Consider the following 21441-nt stretch of genomic DNA (forward strand, 5'->3'; position numbering starts at 1 on the left):
GTAACAGGCTGCCATCTTCCTTCTTTTATTCTGCGTTGCGAATGGTATAACTTTAATCCAGACAATTTCCTCATGAATAACTCCAGTAGAGAAAGGGTTCCATGACCAAAGCTCGTCACTCTGAAAGAAAGTAAATGCAAGTTCAAAGTGCATTCAATACATTATCAATTACATTAGACAATGGTTTAAAGTAGTAGCTTTTAAACATGCTTTCGTTAGACCAATCGCCTGCTCTTAAAATATCTTGTAAACTTCCTCCTAAGGTGAAAGCTTTGGAGGCTGAGGCACCTCTAAGTGAATGAGCTCCAAAAACAGATATGTCTACACCCCCTTCAGAAATGACATCTTTCACCCATCTAGCTAAGGTAGGGGGTGAAACGGCTTTGTGAGGTCTTTTGTGAGATATAAGAAGTTGTGTGACATTGTTCCTCAAATTAAGGGTGCTCCTTTCATAATCTTTCAAACATTCCACCACACACAGTCTAGGATTACCAGAGAAGTAAGGGTAGAAAATGGTTGAGGAAAGTGTTTTAGTTCTTCTTTTAATATGGAAGCAAACTCCTTAAGGTTGATAAGCTTTACTGGTGACATCTAAAGCTCTAACATCAGATGTACATCTAAATGAAACGAGACAAAGGGGGGTTGTGAGTTTATAAGAGTTTTTTAAGCGACAATAGGTGATTATCACCCCAGTTGTCTAAAACTTGAAGGATCAGTTTAACATTCCAAAGTGAAGTGTACTTAGGTATCGGAGGTTTAAGGACCCTAATGCTTCTCATAATCCTCCTTGTCAAGGTATTTTGGCCGACAGGAAGTCCGTCTATCAAGGAATGACCAGCAGAGATGGCTGATCTATAGATTTTTACTGTCCTATAGGATAAACCAGATTCAAATAATTCTGTTCTGTAATTGATTACGTAGACTACATCAGTTGAAATGGGATTGATATCCCGTTGAATACACCAGCAAATCCATTTGTTCCATGCCAGTCTATATGCCTTTCTTGTTCCAGAAGCCCAAGACTCAGATATGAGTCTGAAAGCATCTGGTGAAAGGACAGGGATTTCCCACTGTCTCCGGAAATCTTCCATGCCATCAGTGTGAGGGAGCCTTCTTCTATTAGAGGATGTATTTCCCTTCGAGGACCCAGGAGTAGGGTTTGGAAGTGGGGAATTAGTAAAGGGAAGTCTATTGACATTTCTAGGATTACGGAGAACCATGCCTGAGATTTCCAAAGGGGGGTTACCACTACTACTGTTTCCCTGAGTCTGCGTGTATGTAAGAGGAACCTGGGTAGCATGACAAATGGAGGGAAGGCATATGGCCTTAGACCTCTCCAGTCCTGTAGGAAAGCGTCTACCCCAGCTGCTTGAGGGTCTGGTTTCCAGCTGAAAAACTGTGTTAGCTGAGTATTGAGCCTGTCTGCAAAGATATCCATGTTGAAAGGGCCCCATATGTGTAGAAACATCTCTCTGTTCAGTCTTTAATTGCTGGAGTACTTGAAATTTCCGGAGAACCAGTCGGCTACTCCATTGCTCAGTCCAGGAATGTGTTGTGCTACAACTGAAATTCCTTTGCTTAAACAGTAACCCCAAAAGTCCTTCGCTAGTTCCGCTAAGTCTTTGGAGTGTGGACCTTCCATCTTGCTCACATAGCTGACTGCAGAAATGTCCATGCGAAGCATTACACAACATTTAATCTTTTCTTGAGTGAAGCTCCGGACTGCGAAGGAGCCCGCTAGGAGTTCTAAGCAGTTGATGTGCATGTTCCTCTCTTGGTCTGACCAACGACCCCCTGTCGAAGATTTTCCACATCTCGCTCCCCAACCCTCTAGGCTTGCATCTGAGTCTATCACTAATTTGGGTTCCTCGCCGAAGATTGCACTTCTGTTCCAAGCTTGTGCATTCTTGAACCACCATTCCAATTCTTCCCTCGAGTCCTGGTCTAAGGACAAGGTTTGAGTGTATGATTGATCTGTTCGAAGTTTTTTAGCATTTGAAGGGCTCGATAATAGAGAGGTCCGGGGAATATGGCTTGGATGGTGGAAGATTGGAGACCCAGGATCTCCGCTAAGTCTTTCAGTGTAAAAGTCTATGATAATAATACTTTCTTTATTTCTTTTCGTACTTTTTTTAGTTTGTCTCTGGGTAGGCGAAGCTCTGTGCGGAGGATGTCTGCGACGAATCCCAGGAATTGGGTGTCTTGTGTTGGAGTTAAGGACTATTTTTTTAGGTTTATCACAAATCCTAACTTTTCTAATATCTCTATCACCCACTGAGTATGCAGGGATACAATGTCTTTGGACTGACCCATAATTAGGATGTTGTCTAGGTATATAATTAACCTTACGCCCTTTGCCCTGAGCCAAGATACTACTGGTCTGAATACCTTTGTGAAGCACCATGGTGCTGTAGATAGACCGAAAGGGAGACTGGAGAATTCCCACATTTTGTTTTGCCATGTAAAGCGGAGGTATTTTTGGTGAGGGGCCAGATTGGGATAGTAAGGTAGGCATCTTTGAGATCTAATCTTGTTAACCACAAATCACCCCCTCACCGCCAAATCCAACCTCCACCAAGGAATGAAGGCCATCGCCGACTGGATGGAGGACAGCCGCCTCAAACTGAACACAGACAAGACGGAAATCCTCATCCTCGGATCCAACCCCTCCTCATCGGACGACTCTTGGTGGTCCACTTCACTGGGGTCCCTCCTGGCCCCCACTGACCACGCACGCAACCTGGGAGTCATCCTCAACTCGAAACTCTCCATGACCAAACAAGTCAACGCAATCTCCTCCACCTGCTTCAACACCCTCCGCATGCTCCGCAAGATCTACCGATGGATTCCGACCAGCACGAGGAAAACAGTCACCCAGGCCCTAGTCAGCAGCAGACTCGACTGCGGAAACGCCCTCTACGCCGGAGCCCCGTCCAAGCTCATCAGCTGACTACAGAGAATCCAGAATGCCTCCTCACGCCTGATCCTTAATGTCCCGCGCCACGACCACATCACCCCCCACCTGAGGAACCTGCACTGGCTCCCCGTCGACAAAAGAATCTCCTTCAAACTCCTGATCCACGCACACAAAGCACTCCACAAAACTGGCCCAGCCTATCTCAACAGTCGGCTCTCCTTCTACGTACCCGACAGGAACCTCTGCTCCGCTGACCACGCCCTGGCCACGGTCCCACGCATCCGGAGAACAACTTCCGGAGGCAGGTCCTTCTCCCATCGCGTCGCCAAGACCTGGAACGCCCTCCCCCTCGACCTGAGACAAACCGAAGACCTGCTGTCTTTCAGGAGACAACTCAAGACCAGTAACAGCACCTCACCCCCCCCCCCCCCTCCCAGCGCCTTGAAACCCTACCGGGTATGTAGTGCGCTTTACAAATTATGTGATTGATTGATTGATTGAACCAATCCCCTTTTCTTAGTATGTCCCTTAAGAGGTATATGCCCTCCATTTTGAAGTAGCGGTAAACCACCCATTCGTTCAGCTCCTTTAGGTTTATTACAGGCCTCATCTCTTTGTTCTTTTTCTCTCCCAAAAAATGTTGCTGACAAAGCCAGCCTTTGGATGAGTTGTCTCCCTGATGGCACCTTTGGTCAGAAGGTCTTGTACCTCCTTTGTTACCAGGTTCGAATGTTCTTGAGAGAACACAATTTCCCTTGGGGTTTTGATCTGGAAGGGGGTATGTGTGAATTCTATTCGGTATCCCTTGACCGTTTCTAGTACCCAAGGGTCTTGTGTCACTAAATTCCAGTTTCCAGAGAACTGGGCTAGTCTCCCTCCCACCTTTATAGGAGAAGGTAAAGGGTCTTTGGAGTGACCTACCTGATGCGAATCCTCTGTGTCTTCTATCACCTCTGTTATTTCTGAAGCCACCTCCTCTCTGTCTTTGTGGATACAAGTTGGAATGGTTATAGGTTCGGAAGGACCTATTGCCTCGTGTCATGTAGGGCCTGTAGGAAGTTGAGCTGCGGCCGGTGAACCGACCCCTAGTTCGCCCGGCCCTTCCAAAAACTCTATCATTGAAAACTTTTCTTATTTCTTTTTGCGACTTCTGCATTGAGCTAAAGATTCCAACATACTTGGCCATCTCCCTAATGAAATCATCCCCGAAAAGTTGGCCTTGAGAGGAGGCTCCTCCTTCTTTATTTGCGAGCTCTATGAGCTTGGGGTCCAGTTTTAACAGGATGCTTTTTCTCCTTTCATTTGATATGGCCATATTGGCGTTCCGAAGGAGGCAAATAGCTCTCTGTGTCCATTCCCGCAGTTCCTTGGGGTCGACTTTGGTGTCACTTAGGTAGGCTGATTCAGCCATCTCAAAGATCTTAGTGAGTGGGCCAATTATGTCGAAGGAGTCTGTCCTGGCATGACTTTAGTCCTCTGTCTAGGTCTCTTCTAGGGTCTTTTCCGCCCTTATTAATAAAAGACACCACTTTGGGGTCGAGTTCGGGAGTCTTAGCTATCATATCTGGATGGGATGGGCGAGGGCACTCTGATCGTAAACGCGATCTAACCTCTTTAGGTATCTCTCTTCTCAGCCAGAAGGTAATATATTTGGCCACATGTTGTGAGGGGGTTCATTCGGGTGAGAGGGGATGTCTTATCATCAGTTGGTCGAACATATTATCCCCAAACGGGTCAAGAATCTTAGACCCAGAGGCCGAAGGTGCCTCATCAGATGTCCCTTTTTTGGAAGTGGGTGTATCATCATAATCAGAGTTAAACTCTGAAGAGCAGGACAGATCAAGTTCTGGCTCATAACTTTGGTCTTCATCAGAGTCAGTATCTATAGGGACAACCGGGCCGTCATGACCATTCGCAGTGTCGAGCACACTGAGTCTATCACCGGTGTCATCCGGTACACCCTCTGTTGCCCCTTTTGATTTCTTCGATTTCTTATGAGGGTGCTCACCCGATGGCCTTTTGTTCTGAAATTTTTCTTGCCAAGTAAAGCAACCGGGATTGTTACTTGGTTGATTAGAGAGGCTTTCTATTTTTTTATTGATGGTGTCATCTAGCGACCCCATCAGTTTACCTAGAGCCATATTTACAAGATCTAATCTATTCTGAACTAATGAGTCTAGCTCCTGATCGGACATTCCTCCATTTTTTAATTATTTTTTTTTAATGTTATTATAAATTAATAGTTAATTAAAGGATTAGCTATATAAAGAAGGGTTACAAAATTGTTAGCAAGTTATTTATATAAAATAAAGGCCTGAAGGGGGGGCAGTGGCATTAAAGAAGTCTTTTGCTTGGTGGTTCTGTGATCGCGTGTGAAGAAAGCTTGTCAACTGTCGATAAGGTACGTATTTGAGCTGTATCTAGTATTCCTGCAAGGTACTTTCCTCTAATTGCTGAGGGCGAGGCTTGACTTCCTTGTTTTTGAAATCCCTCCCGGTGCGGTCGCATACAAATTAGTGCCCCCGGGGTTTCTCGGCTTTACATGGTCATCATGGGGGTAAGTTAAACAATAATTTATTTCTCAGCTTACGAGTAAGCATACGCGAGCGTGAATCGGTTCAAGCTCGAGGCTCTGATGGTGATTGAACGTGCGAGGTCGCGTTAGAGAGAGCGAGGCCCCAGCGGGATATTTGAATCCGGGCCTGAGTGCGGTGATATTTTCGTGTAGAGGATAATCGTTAAGGGGGGCTAAATAAACTCGTTAAATGGTAAACGCGATGGTAGAAGAGAGAGCGCAGGAGATCGCGCTAGTAAGAGTGAAGCCCCATGGCGTTATTTAAATCCGGGGTAAATGTGGTGATCGGGTTAGCGGAATCGGCCGTATTTTCAAGGACGAAAATAATCGCTAATGAGGTTAAATAAACGCATTAGGTAGCAACGCGAGGGTACCTATGAAATACAGTAATCAGTAGAAGTAAAAGCAAACATTTAAAATTGCATTTAGTAATACTAAACATTGTAATTACATTTGTGAGCCATAAGGGTTAAGATGTTAAGGCAGAGAAAGATAATACAACAATATAATTGAAGTTTAGATAGTTTTAAAGTCTCAGTAACAAGAGTTTGGAGAAGTAGAGAAGGTTACTTATCTTGTGAGCAGCAGCAATAAAAGAAGGAAGATGGCTGCCTGTTACTAGTCTATATAGATGTTCAGAATGTTTTGACCGTTCTAAGTTCTCACTAATTGTTGCTGCTGTGTGAGCTGGCAATAAAAGGAGATTGCATAATATTGGCCTCCGTGTCATTGCCATAAAATCAGCTGGCTTTCTTGTTGTGATGCTATCAGAGTTCCTAGAAAAAAAAACCTGGAAAACATCTGAGTTAGGAGGCAGACACGGCAATGATTCTGTATAAATCAGAGAATATGGTGACTTCCATAGTCTAAATTAAGGAAGATGGAGGCCTCCATGCACTCAGATGGAGTCGGTGCCTACATAAGATGGAGTCGGACTTTAGAGACTCAATGGTGGACATCCCCACCCCTATATTTAAAGAAATTGCTTTCCCTGGTGTCTTGTGGGGTTTCTGCCCCCTAGGGGGCGAGATAGGTGGTAATTACCCACAATTACACCCAGGTGGGCAGTAAGACTCATACCCCATTTAAATGGGTTGAGGGCATGGCCATGCTTTTTGTGGGCAGCCCCCACCACTACATTTAGAAATCAAAATGCTTTACATGGTGTCTAGTGGGCTTTCAGGCACCCCGGTCGGGCATATCGAGGGTACCTACCCCCATCCACTCCCAGGAGGGGCAGAAGGACTGATGCCCCATTTTAATGTGGTGGGGGCATGGCCATGCCCATGGTGGGCAGCTCCATTCCTATATTTTAAAAATAAATCCTTTCCATTGCATATAGTGGGCTTTTTGCCCCCCAGGGTGGCTGATTGGTGGTAATTTCCCCTATCCACGCCCGGGGGACAAAAAGACTGATGCACCATCTAAATAGGGTGGGAGCACTGCCATTCCCATAATAGGCAGCCTCCACCCCGATATTTTAAAAAATACCTTCCCTGGTGTCCAGTGCGAGTTCTTATTCCAGTACTTTGAGCACTTTCCATTTTTCCTCACTAAAAGAGAATTTACCTATTAAATCCTTTGTATCCAATATGATTTGTTATATTTTGGTCCCAATTCTCATCACCCTGTCGCTAAAGATAGTTGCTGTTATGAGATCACTCAGCTGACGCCTAAATAAGCCACTCATCCAACTGCCCAAATGCTATGTTGCAGACCATGGGCATCCACCCAACCAGTTAACTATATTAGACCAGTCTAATATTATACAAGGTTACCTGATTGGTTTTAGTATTACGTTTTTTCTAAAAAGTATTTTATTAGCAATTACTCCTCTAGAGCTGAAGAACATAATGTCCAAAGAAAATAATTTGGTATAAAAAGGGAGAACTGAATGTTCTGTGATTTCTATAAGACCACATTGATAATTTGGGGGCATATTATCAAGGACGGCGGTAAAAATTATCTGGTGTAAAAAAAAAGTTCTGGTGTGAACATGGAATTCTATTGGAATTCTCCAGGGCATATTATCAAGCCCATTATCTCTGCTTTAGCGGCAGTTTTCTGCCGCTAAACCGGCGATAATTTTAACGCCGTCCTTGATAATATGCCCCTTGGTTATTATGCAAATCATTATGATGTCTTGCTAAAACAAAAACATTGAGATCCCAAATGTTGTGCCCTAGCTTGAAACTGCATTAAAAAAATATTTTGTTTTATTGTTAACCTATCCTCGAGAAATTAATTTATAACAGTAGTAAGTGAAGATTGGAAACCCAATGAATTTGACAGACAACAAGTGAAGGTTGAAACATTAAAAGTGCTCTAGTGCCTAAGCTGTATTTGGCTCTATACTTGCATTCCAGTTATTTGTGATATGATAGAACAAAGGTTCATGCACAATTCGTCCAAAAATCACAAATTGTGAAGGGTGAAAGATGGCATGAGTCAGGGAAAATAGATCCGTCTTATCAAAAGTTCTGGATTTGTGAACCTTCCAGCGAAGATAATTTCTGTTGCTCAAGTTTTATAATATACCAACATCATAATGTTGTTTTTTTCTGCTTATGGATGCATTTAATAAATTAGCCATGGAATATGACCATCACATGCTTAAAAAAGTCATGCTTTTTCTTCTTAATTTCTGTAGGTCCATCTTCTCAATAAAGACGGCGCTGGCTTTTGCGGTGGTTCCATCATCAGTGAAAAGTGGATTGTAACTGCAGCCCATTGTTTTCCCACAATAACTGAGTTTAAGGTTGTTGTTGGTAAGTAATGTCTTCCTGAACCACGATATAATATGTAATTTCAGTTGTGTCCTTGCTCTCCCATGTAAACCCATTGGTATTAAGGAATTTAACGACTCATACAAGAGTGGACTTGGTGTCAGATGTAATATCCTTAGTGTGGCATACCCCCAAACATTTTGCTTTCACTCCTCCTGTTGTGCATTATTTGTTTTTGTTGGCTTTATACCGCTGTGCCCTTTACCACTGCTAACTAAGGCTAATGTGCTTGTGTTCTCTCCTTCCAACATGGTAACCTTGACCTACACCTATTTGGCACATCTAATTTACTTGTAAGTCCCCAGTAAATGGTACTACAGATACCAGGGCCTGTAAATTAAATACTATTAGTGTGCCTGCAGCATTCAGAGTGCCACTCACTAAAGTGGCCTCTTAAAACATGTCTCAGGCCTGTTACTGAAGTTTGGAGTGCAGTTTTAGGCTGCCATTTCGACCAGGAAAAATAAAACCTTTTCCAGGCATAAACCTTGATTTTTAATACATATATGTCACCCCTAAGGTAGGCCCTAAGGACTCAAAGGGCAACATGTTTTGTATTTAAAACATAGAGCATGTTGGTTTAGTTTTACCTGCCATGGTGGTGAAAAACTCCTAAAGTCATTTTCCACTAACTGCAAGGCCTATCTGTCCAATTGACTAATATGTGGTTACCTTATTACATTTAATATGAGATAAAATTTGAATGTGAGAAGACAGAAATATGCTATTTAGACTCTTTAATGGTAAAGTTGTATTTTAAGTCCAAATTCTGAAAATGCCACTTTTAGAAAGTTCCAAAGAAAAAAGATACTTAGCTGACCATTTAATTATGGTGTTGGAGGTGCTGTTCTTGCTTAACCCTAAAAGTTGGGAATTAAAACAATTATAACCAAAAAGTTCAAGAAGATCTGATAGAAGACCGGGACCTATCTGCCAGTCAATTTACCAATGGTTCATCACCAGTCGGCCTGACTTTGCAGTAGCTCTCACTACGGTGATCTCTGCAGCAGCAAATCCAGTTCAGTCCTGGCCTCATAGAGCTTTCTTAGGCACAGCTTGCAGTTTTCTTCCTCAAGAGGTTTTCAACTTTCAAAAAGTTGTCTAAGTCCGAAGATAAAAATCTTCACTGGGCTGAACGGCAACAGTTTCCTCGGCCTGGAAATCCAGCTTTTCCTGCTCAGAGGTTTTTATTCCCATCATCAATGGCTTCACTGAGCCTTAGTCCAGTGTCTCCTAGACAACGGTAACACCTCTTCTGATACAGCCTGCTGCCTTGCGCCGCTGAACTTTATCTTCCCCTGAACATTTCTTTGAACTTTTTTCTTAGACTAAAGGCAAGCCTAGACCGTGCCCAATCCACCATGGTATCCGACTCACACTCCATTGTGGATGGCATTAACTTTTCACTTTAGCCCGACCTTGCTCAACCATATATTATTGATTGGTGCTTTAATCATTTAGGCGCTAGATTTCACTCAAAAAATATACAAATAATAATTCTGGTTTTATTGATTGGATTTAATTGGTTTTGGTGCCCTTTTATTTAGTAAGATTTTCAATATTGGTGTGATTCTTTTTTGTATTGTGTTTTAATTTTATTACTGTTTGTGTGCTACATGAATGCATTAGACATTGCTTCTAAGTTACGCCTGACTACGTTTGTGCCAACCTACCAAAGGGTATCTGCTTCTAGCTCATAGTAATGTCTAAGTCAACCCTAATAATGATCAACATTAAGAGGAACATTTTCAATACAGGTCCTAGCAGTAGATAATCTGGAAATAGCTGTTGCCACAAACTTGAATAAAGCAAGTTTCCTGGATATAATTGTATTTGTACCAAGCAAGATGATCACATCATATTTACGAAAATCTGAAAGCTGTCTGGCAGTATGCCAGAAAGTAACATGGTATGTGCAAACATGTTTAGGAAACTGGGTTATTGGTTGAGAGGGGGTGGGGGGTAAAGCCCTACTCAAGCAGCAACTACAATCCTTGTCAGATGAAGTCACAAGCAAACCCCATATTATCTTGTACTTAAATATCTGATAGCTTGCCACAAAAGCAGTCAGGCTTAACTTAGAGGAAATGTGTTAAGTATCCATGCAGCACTTCAAACAGTAATAACATAAAAACACAAGACAAGAAAATCCCACACCAATTTAGAAAAATAGACCAAAACAACAAAAAAACAGTAGAACAGGTGAATTTCAATTTTAAAGATGTAAGTAAGAATAGTGGCAAAAAAGAACAAAGAGCGACTTGCAGATATGTGGTTATTGGAGAGTGGGTAAAAGTCACAAGTTCAGGCCAACCGCCATGGAGTGTGGGCCGGATGCAGGAACCAGGTTAGTCCCACTGAAAGATTTAACTTCATAATCCTGCATAAACTATTCTATTCATGGTGGAAGGGGGCGCGAGGAGCAGGGAGAGCATAGTGGTGGCCATCGAAGTAGCATTAAAAGCAGGCTGAGTGTTGCGAACAATTTTTGCTGGAAATTCACTTTGGTGGTCACCGCGAGCTGTCGATGCTGTAGTGCAAAATACCAATCTAGAGATGGCGGGCATCACTGGAAGTTGCTATAGCCCAAAGAGGCGGGTTCACCAGAACTTTTCATTCCCAAGCAGCGTTGCGGCAAGTTCTTGCCCAGAATGGGCCCAAAAACTTCAGGGGAGCTCAACTCAGGCCACACCAAGGGTCCAGGACCCAAGGCACATCACTTGGGGTCAGGAACTCACTCCAGCAGGGGACAACGGGGCTCAGGAAAGTCCAGTTGCAGGTCAAGTTGCAGGTCCACGCAGCAGAACAGTCGGGCAATTGCAGGGGCCCCTTGAGCTCATGTCTCTGTGACTCAGAACAGGAGATCATCTGACTGTCCCTGGGAGTCACTTCTGCCTGGGATGAAGGATACAGATCCAGTCTTTCTTATCAGCAAGCAGGGCAGCAAGCAGCAGAGTAGCAGGGCAGCAGAGTGGCAGTCCTGGCAGAAAGGCAGCACAGTAGTCCTACCGTAGCATCAACAGATCCAGAAGTGTACTGAAGAGTTGTGTCAGAGGGTCCACTATTTACATCTGGTGCTCACTTATAAGTAGGATGAGTTTCTAGAGAATTCCCTTTGAAGTCCTTGACATTTACTGCAAACCCTGCCATGGCTTCAAGTTGGCTACATGAACACATCAGTGGTGGCAAGTCGTATTTGTGAAGGCAGGAAACAGCCTATTCATTTGCAAGTGGGATTGTGTCCAGCTCCATCCCCACATCCTGCCAGTTTATGGACTATCCAAGCACCCCGAATCCCTCTATTGTTTGGCAGTCTGTCTGGGAGAAATAAACAAAGTCTAACTGTCAGCTACACCCAGTCATGTGTCCTAGGACAGGCTGCAGGCACCCAATAGCACAGGTAAGATAATGCAACTTTCCAAAAGTGGCCCTTTCAAAATTGAAACTTACAATCTGACATTACCATTAAAGAGGACTTTTAATTGCAATTTCATCTATACCAAATATGAAATGTCACCCTATTCCCAATCAAACGTTCGCACTCATTGAATGTAATAGGGCAACCCACTGTTAACCCAAGAGACAGGTAGGCCTCACAGTAGTGAAACATTAATTAGGAGCTTTCCACTACAGAACATGTAAAAGTTGATAGTAGATGTCCAACCTTTTAATTACAATGCACCATGCCCTATGGACTACCTGGGGCCTACATTAGGGGTGACCAACAAGCAAACAAATGGGAGTTTAAGGCTTGGCAAGGACATTATATTGCCAAAACAATTTGGCAGTTTAAATCTGCATCCAGGTTGTAGTGGCAGGCCTGGGACATGTTTTAAGGGGCTACTTGAGTGGCTGGCACGTTAAGTGCTGCAGCCTTACCAGAAGCATTTACAGGACCTGGGTATATGGTATACCACTCTACCAGGAATGAATAGGTAAATTAAATATGCCAATCCGGTGTAAGCAAATTGTACCATGTTTAAGGGAGTGAGCACAAGCACTTTCGTACTGGTTAGCAAAAATAGGAGAGTTGAAGGCAAAATGTTCAGGGGAAGACCACCCTAAGGCTGACAGGTCTAGCAACATGTAAATCAGCAGTGGTTTCAAACAAACATCTAGGGCACCATCAATGTGCAAGAACTCTACATTTGAAGAGTTTATATGGTGTATAACACAATCGATCACTTTATGCTGCTGCAGCTTTAACTTAGAATGCTCTGTGGTAATCCTGTAATCAATCCAACAGAGTTATTGTATCTGTTCCAATATTGGAAACCCCAATTTATTGAGATAATCCCTTATTGCATAACTTAGATAATGTATTCTTAAGCAGTGAGAACCCCTTCTGTAAACAAGAAATTACCAAAATATTCCTTCTTCTATGACCTGCCCCATGTTGGCCACACCATTCTGTGTCCGAATGGCCACAGAATCATAAAAGACTAATGGAAAAGAAGAAGACCCCCATATTGGAGTGTATATATTGATATTTGAGATTTGAAACAAACAAAGTTTCAAATCCATACTCTATTAAAATAACTGGAATTGGAATGTTTGAAATGCACACCACCTGCACAAGCGGCCACACTCATCGATACATATGGAAATACTGTTGCCATAACTTGCTAAGCAATACTTTGGGGCATATTTACTAAAAACTGGCAGAGCACAGTGTTACGCCAAAACTAGTAATTCTGCACTCTGTCACTTTTAAAACGCAGTGATGTGCTGTATTCACAAGAATGCGGCACACCACTGCATTTTCCCTAGCACTAGCACTAAAGAAGTTGCTTAGTTCTAGCGCAGGCAACCTTGTGCCATGTTGCAAGAGTGCGTGCGCTGCAGGGGTGAATATTTATGTGAAGGAAGGGACACCTTCCAGCACATAAACAATCTTTACAATCGCTTTGCTGTTTCTATGTGTGCTGCAGAATGCGGCACACTGGAAACTGAAAAATACGAGGAGAAATGAAAACCTTTTCCTCGTATCGCCTGCTTAAGATCAGGTATTCCCTGGCGATATTTTTAGCGATGCTCCACATCTTGTAAATATAGGACAGCATCAAAAACAATGAGTGTTGCAGCAGAACACCCACAACCATACCCATTGCACACCCTTTTCAGGCTAAGTGCTGTGTGAATAGGTCATTATTTACAAGGCGCTGTTAAGCCACATTAAGTGGCTTAACGGCACCTTGTAAATAAGGTGAAGGACTTAACAATAACAGAACGTCGCAAAAAGTGACATTCTGGTGGTGTTAACTGTAAATATGCCCCTATGTTTGTGTCATAGCAGCCCAACAATATAACATGAAATTTGGTACACCCCACTGCCTCTTCAGCACCAGGCATTTAAGGAATGCAACTGCCTTGCATTGTCTTTGATAGCTCCGTAGTAAATGCTTTATTGCAGAATCAAGTCTTTTTAAAAAAGGAATATGGTACAAGCAACAGAATCTGAAATAAATATGACCGTTATGAAGAATGTTCATTTTTGTTACTTTACACCGGCCGACCAATGATATAGGTAACCAATGCCAATTCTGCAAAAACAGAATACATTTCATAATTGAGTCATATAATCTGATCGACATCTCAAGTGATCTTAACATCCAAATAATTTGCATCTTTCAAAATATTCTGAGGAGGTTTATAGATTGCATGAATGATAATGTATTGAATTTTCGAAGAGTTACGTTTATATTTGGAAACTCTGCAAAATTGATCAGCCTATATATATATTTCTTCCAAAGGTTGACTAATTTTGAGAGAAAAAACTGCAACATCATCAGTGTATGTGGACTCCTTCATGTCTATACCATTTAGATCAATCAGTTCTATGCTACAATTCTAGAGCAGGTGCTAAAGGACAAGGCTATAAATAAATTGCAAAGAGCAAAGGATAAATAGTAAGAGTTCAATTAATGTGGCTCTTAGAAAACCTCATTTGATTCATAACAGCGTATAAGAATGTCCACAATACACATTCATGTGCATTTTCTGCACTAAGTAGAACAATACTGGCCCTCTATCTTGAAGTACTGGCAGCATCAGCCATAGCAATCATAATGTTAATATGTTCAGTAGTTTCGTGCCCAGGAATGAAACTAGGTTGTTTGGGCTGACCAATTGGGTATGACGTATGATTATGTACCTGGCAATACTTTGGAATAAATTTAGGTATTCACATTGAATAGGGATATGTGGCACATTCATTTTCGAGTTTTTTCATCGTAAGAAAAACAGCAATATTGACCAACATCCATGAAGGTGCTACACCCTACACATAATTCACCCTGTCACTAATCATAAGTAATATAGGAGCAAGAGTAGATGAGAAAGTCTTGACACAAGTAAAAAGGAATAAAAACCTCACAAGCAGCTTTACCAGATGGTAAAAGCTAAACTGCCAGCAGCATCTCTTCCATTGATATCTCCGCTTCTAGATCAGCCACCTGAGATATATCTAGCCCAGCCAAATTGGTATTTCATATGTATCAGAAGACTTCATCCTGGTTAAAAGATTTTCTTTTCTATATAGTTTCTCATAGAACCTCTTAAAATGATCCAGAACATTTTCAGGCTCTTTGATTGCACTACCTAATTCATCCTTAATTTTGGTAGTTATTCAAGCATAATATTTTTCCCTGATCTTATGTGGAGGAAGTCTACCTACAGATTCCCTATGTTCTGTTTCCTTCCCTTTGCACACTAGAAAACACAATTCAGAGATTTCCCTTAATCAATTTCCTGTGTTAGCCCTAAATGCAGCCATTTCTACGAGTTACAATTTGGCTTTGTGTTCAGCACCTTATTGTAAAACTTGCTGAACTTCAAGATACAGCAATTATGTCAGCGTCTCCTCTTCATCTACTCTCAATTGTTTCTTTTTATCTGCTATAACTTCAACAGTTATGCCTTAGATATATTCCATAACAGCATCCTACACAATGTTCAGATGATCAGTTTTATGGTTTATATTTAAGAATTCCCTGATACATTCCTTCACACACTCTTGAAATCCTGCTTTTGCCGAACAGAGCATGATCAAATGTTCATGTGGTATATGGTCACCCATATTCCCTATATAATGTTTCATCAAGAGCAGGCTATGGTCTGAAATATGAATGGAGCATATCAGAATCTCTAGCTTAGAAATCAAGCTCCATGACATTAAAAAACATCACTATATAGAAATATCATTTGGTTTAAGAAGCCTCCAAACAATTCCAAGAGCAAATACATCACTAATCCTGCAAATTGCTTTCCTAATGCTGATCATGCGAAGCAGTGGTCTCTGATTATTAGTGTTAATTTTGTATCCACGATACAGTGAAAATACTCCAAAAAGATTGTTTGACCCTACCATGCTGTCAACTCATTAGTCAATTTGTCAAACCTATTAGAATCATCCATGTTTGGACTGTAAACACCCTAAAGAGTTAATATATTTGACCTAACCAAATCTCAGCGATTGCCACTGCCATTGAGAGTCTGTTTTACACTTAAGTATCTCAAATTAAGCTCCAAGGCATCCAAGAATATCAATACTTGCGTCTATATTTTATAATTATTTAAAATTCTAACTGGGAAAATTAAAATCTAATTTTATAGGCAAAGTGACGTTCAGTAAAACCGACAATATTCAACCTATATAGAAGGAGATATTGTTGTCCAAGCCAGCACTTATGAGCACTGTTCAGACCTTGCACATTCCAATTAACTATAGTTATTCTGTGTCCTATGCTGAACCTTGTATTCTATTGGATTGTATTGATTCAATACTGTAGTTGGGTCTACCATATTCATACTCACAGTGTTATTCACATTAGAAAATGCACATGCCGCTCTCTCTCCACTTTTTGAATATGCACCACCCCAGCCTCCCAATTGAAAAATATGCCACTCCAAATGCTTCCTTAAACCAATAAAGTGCTCCCTCACTCAAGCAAAATCATTCGCCTAACAGCCGTCATCAGGACGCCACAAGAGCACCCGACCTTTCCTGTCATCCTGTCTAGAAAGAGATTTGGATGCATTATAAGGGTGGGAATTGTTTTGTACATTCCTTTGATCCATCTCATCTTTGATTAGATCCATAAATACAAATTAGATACAAATTGAGACTTATCAATTCTACAGATATTCAACATTGCTTAAGAAACCATTCACATCTTTGTTTTTCTGTATTTTCTGTTTGAGCTTGCTGACTTCAGTATAAGTTGACCATTGTAAAATGGGTAGTTGGAGCTTAGATGGTCATTAAAAAAAAATAAGTTCCTCCCTAGATAATTATTTTCATCCTAAATGGATCCTCTGAGTAAGTCACTAACCCCAATTCCAGCAGTGGTGGAATCAGTTTTTCAATTTTCCGTCTTTGCTTAAAAATGGTCGAACTACATAAATTTAACCGCACAAAAACGTTCATGTCCCCAGCTGTTGTTGGAAAGTGTTGCCTTTTGCAGAAAAAAATGTCTTGTTTATATACCATTATTGCCCTAAGCTTAGCAACCAATAAAGTATTTCTCAGGAATTGGAATTACTGTACTTGCTGTATTTGTGCATCAATGTTACAGTCAACAAGATGAGGAAATGCTTTATAGAATAGTTCACCAATAGGTTTGTATGTGTCCTCCACCTGCCTACCCACCTTAGTACCATGGACACATAGATTATTCCAACTCTATCTATTTCCAAAGTTTTCGAATTTCCCCCCTGAGATCCTATAGCACCCCATTTTGTTCTAAAATCTACTCTTGAATTCTATAGAATTCCTCTCCGCCAAACTGTCCACCCGCCTCATTTTGTTCTCTGCCTGAGTTAGGCCTGGTAGGAAATAGTGTCATTTTACATAAAAAAGGTTATTATCTAAAGTTGCTTTCACTTTTCACATCTACTTTTGACATCTATTTGGATTTGCGACACTTGGGTTCATTTCTTGGAAACACCGACCTTGCTGATACGGGAACTTTGTGAGAACACTATCACACTGCCTTGGCATTGTGTATAAGGCCCTCATGTGCCTTTTACGAATGTGTTTCGTATCATGTCCATATGGCAAAACAGCTATCTGTGGAATACAAACAATGGCAGCCTAATCACAATCTCAACCCAAGGTAAGCATGCTTTTTTTCTATATATAACCTTTTTGTTTCCAAGTATAATCTGAGGAGACACTTCTGCTAACTTCGCTGGGTCCCTACATGCTGAACCTTTTGCCCAGCAGCTGCCTGACATCTTCTTAAGGGGTGTCCAGTTAATGACCAAGATAGTGTCCTACACTCTTACCCACCTTGTAACGGAGTTAGATCATCCAAAAGGTTGTTTCTTGGCAGAACATACATTCACATCCTAGACACGTAGGCTAGGGTTTTGCATTTTAGGAGTATGCTTGATGTAAATGCATGCATAGTTGACTCAACAAGATGGTGAGCTCTTATTTTATTCACTGTCTTAATAGTTAATATATCTTTCTTCTACTTCGTGTAATACATTTTGAAAAATGTCCTTTTGTGTGTCTTTGTATTTTCTCTGAGCGAAAGAGAGCACAAGTGACTGAGCAAAAGGTCCTATGTCTGCAGCCATGGTTCCTGAGGGAAAAGGTTTGTCATGTTCAGTAGTTGCCAGAACTGTTTGCTCCCTGTCTCAGTTTAGGGCAGCTAACGGTGGCATTGAGAGCTAGCTCGTCCAAGGGACAACATATCCGGTGGGGGGGGTGTTGAGACAGAATATCAAGTTGAAAATGTTGACTTACACAAATATCGAGTTGGTAATATTGTGATTCAGAAATAGTGACAGCAAGAATATCGTGGTCAAGAATATCGAATTTAAGGGAAGAAATATCGATCTAAAAAATATAGAAGTCATTAATATTGTTTGCAAAAACAATATTTCTTTAATTGTTAATTAATTGTGCTGATAATGTTAGTACATTTTTGTTTAAAATTGTGTGGTGTTGTAGGGTAGGAAATGAAAAAAGTAAATTTATGTAATAATTTATATTTTTGATTCAAAATAATTTCTAATTACAAATATTTCTTTGTTTGAAAAATATGTTTTTTATTTTATTTAATCTAATATTTGTAGGTATTTGTCATATGCATTTAACATTATATTTTTTTTATGTGAAATATTAAATATATTTGTATTTTAATTTTAAATATATTTATATTTATTTTTATTTATTTTATTTTAAAAATATTTTTGTTAATATTTTGTTTGTTTTTACTTTTGAACTGACTGGAGTGAGAATATTAATTGTTACCCCTTTGCAATCCAACATTTTCCCTTCAGTTGCACTGATTGGATTGGGAATAGCACATTTTATCCTGCCTCTATCCAACACTTTCCCTACTGTTGTAAGTACTGGAGTGGGAATAGTAAGTTTTACCCCTCCGCTATCCAGCAGTTTCCCTACTGTTGCACTAATTGGAGCGGGAATAGTAAGTATTACCCCTCCGCTATCCAGCAGTTTCACAACTGTTGCACTCATTGGAGTGGGAATAGTAATTTTTACCTCTACGCAATCCAACACTTTCCCTACTGTTGCACTGACTGGAGTGGGAATAGTAAGTTTTACCTCTCCACTATCGAACACTTTCCCTACTGTTGCACTCATTGAAGTGGTAATAGTAATTGTCACCGCTCTGCTATCCAACACTTTCCCTACTGTTACACTCGCTGGAGTGGGAATAGTAAGTTTTACCCCTCTGCTGTTGAACACTTCCCCTATTGTTGTACTCACGGGAGTGGGAATAGTAGGTTTTACCCCTACGCTATCCAACACTTTCCCTACTGTTGCACTCATTGGAGTGGGAATAGTAATTTTTACCCCTAAGAAATCCAACACTTTCCCTTCTGTTGCATAGACTGGAGTGGGAGCAGTAAGTTTTACCTCTCTGCTACCTAGCACATTCCCTACTGTTACACTCACTGGAGTGGGAAGGGTAAATTTTACCCCTCCACTATCCAACACTTTCTCTACTGTTGGACCCATGGACTGGAAATAGTAATTGTTACCTCTCCGCTATCCAACACATTCCCTACTGTTGCACTCACTGGAGTGGGAATAGTAAGTTTTACCCCTCCGCTATCCAACACTTTCCCCACTGTTGCACTCACTGGAGTGGTAAATGTAAGTTTACATTTTTTAAATAGTTTGATGTTTTAATTTATAATAGAATGGGTTTTTAAATAGATTTTATGGTTTTGGTATATATTTATATATATATATTTTTATAATTTACGCCAACCAGATCAACAGTAGAGAAAGTGTTGGACTTTGGAGAGTTCAGATTTACTACTCCCACCTCAACATAAGCAACAGTAAGGAAAGTGTTGAACTTTGAATGGGTCAGCCACAAACATATAGGACATCTTTTTAACATTATATAATTTATATAAAATACAAATTTAAAACATAAGATCAAGATATAAAAACATTCATAAAACTATATCAAATTATATTAAACAAATAAATAATGCCTATTAGCAAATATTGCCTTCGGTGGTGGGAGACGTTAAGGTAACTGTATATTCTTAATCCAGTTGAAACCAAACAATATCTACTCAGCTGTAACTCAGGCATCATAGCACACCCAGATGCATTAGGCATCTCAGGTGGGAATCCTATGATGAAGCATGCCACTAATTAGTGTTAGTGGGTAAGGATCCTTCTAACAACCTAGTGGGTTTCCCAACTCATCTGAGCGAGAGGCACCACAGGACCTCTTTTAATAAACAGACTAGGAATTATGTAGGCAGTGTGACATTTGTCAGCAGATTAAACCCTCCACAGTCTAAAGACCCTCACTAACTCCTCTTGCAGCCTCTAACATCCCCTTTCAGGTGTTGTCTTTGGATCACATTGGTCCTCTCCAGTTAGGCAACGGATATAAGTACATATTGGTAAAATCGATTCATGTTCTCAATTCCTATGGTTTTAGCCACAGAGAAATGCGAGTTCTTCAGCAGTAGTAAAAGATTTGCAGTGTCTGATAGGGAAGTTCATGCATTTCTTCAGTTAACAGTCCTGCGTTCACCTCCATGGCTTACAGAAATTCAATGTCTGCCAAGGGAATTTTTCTGCAATTTAGTAACCCATTAAAAGCTGAATTAAATGGCATTGTTGAATGATTAAACAACCCTTGACTGTTAGAGTGCTAAGATCAGGATTTAGTTGGTATTATAATCTGTGTAGAGTTCAGACAGCATTGAATAACATACCTAGATGAGTATTGGGAGGATGCTCTCATTATGAGGTTCCTTTCGGGGAGTTCCTATGTGTGTTTCTGGCTGAGATAATCCTGGGAAGGTGGCGAATGAAGACAAATCTGATTTAGAGAAACATTTGAATGTTTTGCAGCATACACAAGAGGTGAGAGAAAATCTGTCTAATGTAAATGACTCTGACGCTGCCACCTGTGAAGAGAAGGTTATCACTGATGCTGATGGGCAGGTTCCTAAAGTTGGGTCCTAGTTCTTAAGAAAATCCATGGCAAGCAAGCTTTTGAGCTATCTTACAGACCACCTGTTCATGTTCTTGGGATAAAAGGCAAAAGAACTGCAATTCTGCCTCTGTTGCCTGGCTCAAGGAGCAACAGACCAGTGTCCATAATGTTGCCTCTTTTGCCTGGCTCAAGGAGAAACAGGCAGGTGTCCATCAACCATGTGAAAAAGCACTATGTGGCTAGTCCTCAACAGCAGACATTCTCAGCCACTTAGAAGAATTCAGAGTAGCACCTCTCTACCTTTGCCTACTCTGAATACAGTAGCACTTGAACAAGGCAGTAACATAACTAACTGGAGTTCCCAGACAGGGCTATTTCAGTGCATCACTCTACACAGAATTCTGAGTCCTACAAATTCACCTGATGTTGACATTACCATTGTTGCAACTGTTCAACGCAATTCCATGACTTATTATGAACTAGTATCTGATGCCACATAATTTGAAGATCAACGATATTGAGAATGACTCTGGATATTTTACAGAGGACATTGCAAGATTGCAAGATCAGAGACTGCTCTGCGCTTATCAATAGTTTTGTGACAAGTACCTGATTCCACCATGGTCCTATGCCTGGATCGCTTGGGGAACTTCATTTTCCCCCTGTGGCTGTTAGTGATACTGGTCATTCTACTGCTATTCAATGGACAATTTG

At 41.0% G+C, this 21441-nt stretch overlaps 1 protein-coding gene across 1 annotated transcript in view; it reads left to right on the top strand.

The window, feature by feature from the left end:
* The window catches only part of F9 (coagulation factor IX), a 386094-nt gene that overhangs the window by 323922 nt on the left and 40731 nt on the right, over positions 1–21441 (top strand). Inside the window, exon 7 of the mRNA XM_085607983.1 lies at positions 8143–8260. Within this exon, the coding sequence (XP_085464109.1) occupies positions 8143–8260 (118 nt within the window). The remainder of the gene's footprint in view (positions 1–8142; positions 8261–21441) is intronic.

This window comes from Triturus cristatus, chromosome 5_2 (genome assembly GCF_964204655.1).
Source record: "Triturus cristatus chromosome 5_2, aTriCri1.1, whole genome shotgun sequence".
Lineage (NCBI taxonomy): Eukaryota > Metazoa > Chordata > Amphibia > Caudata > Salamandridae > Triturus > Triturus cristatus.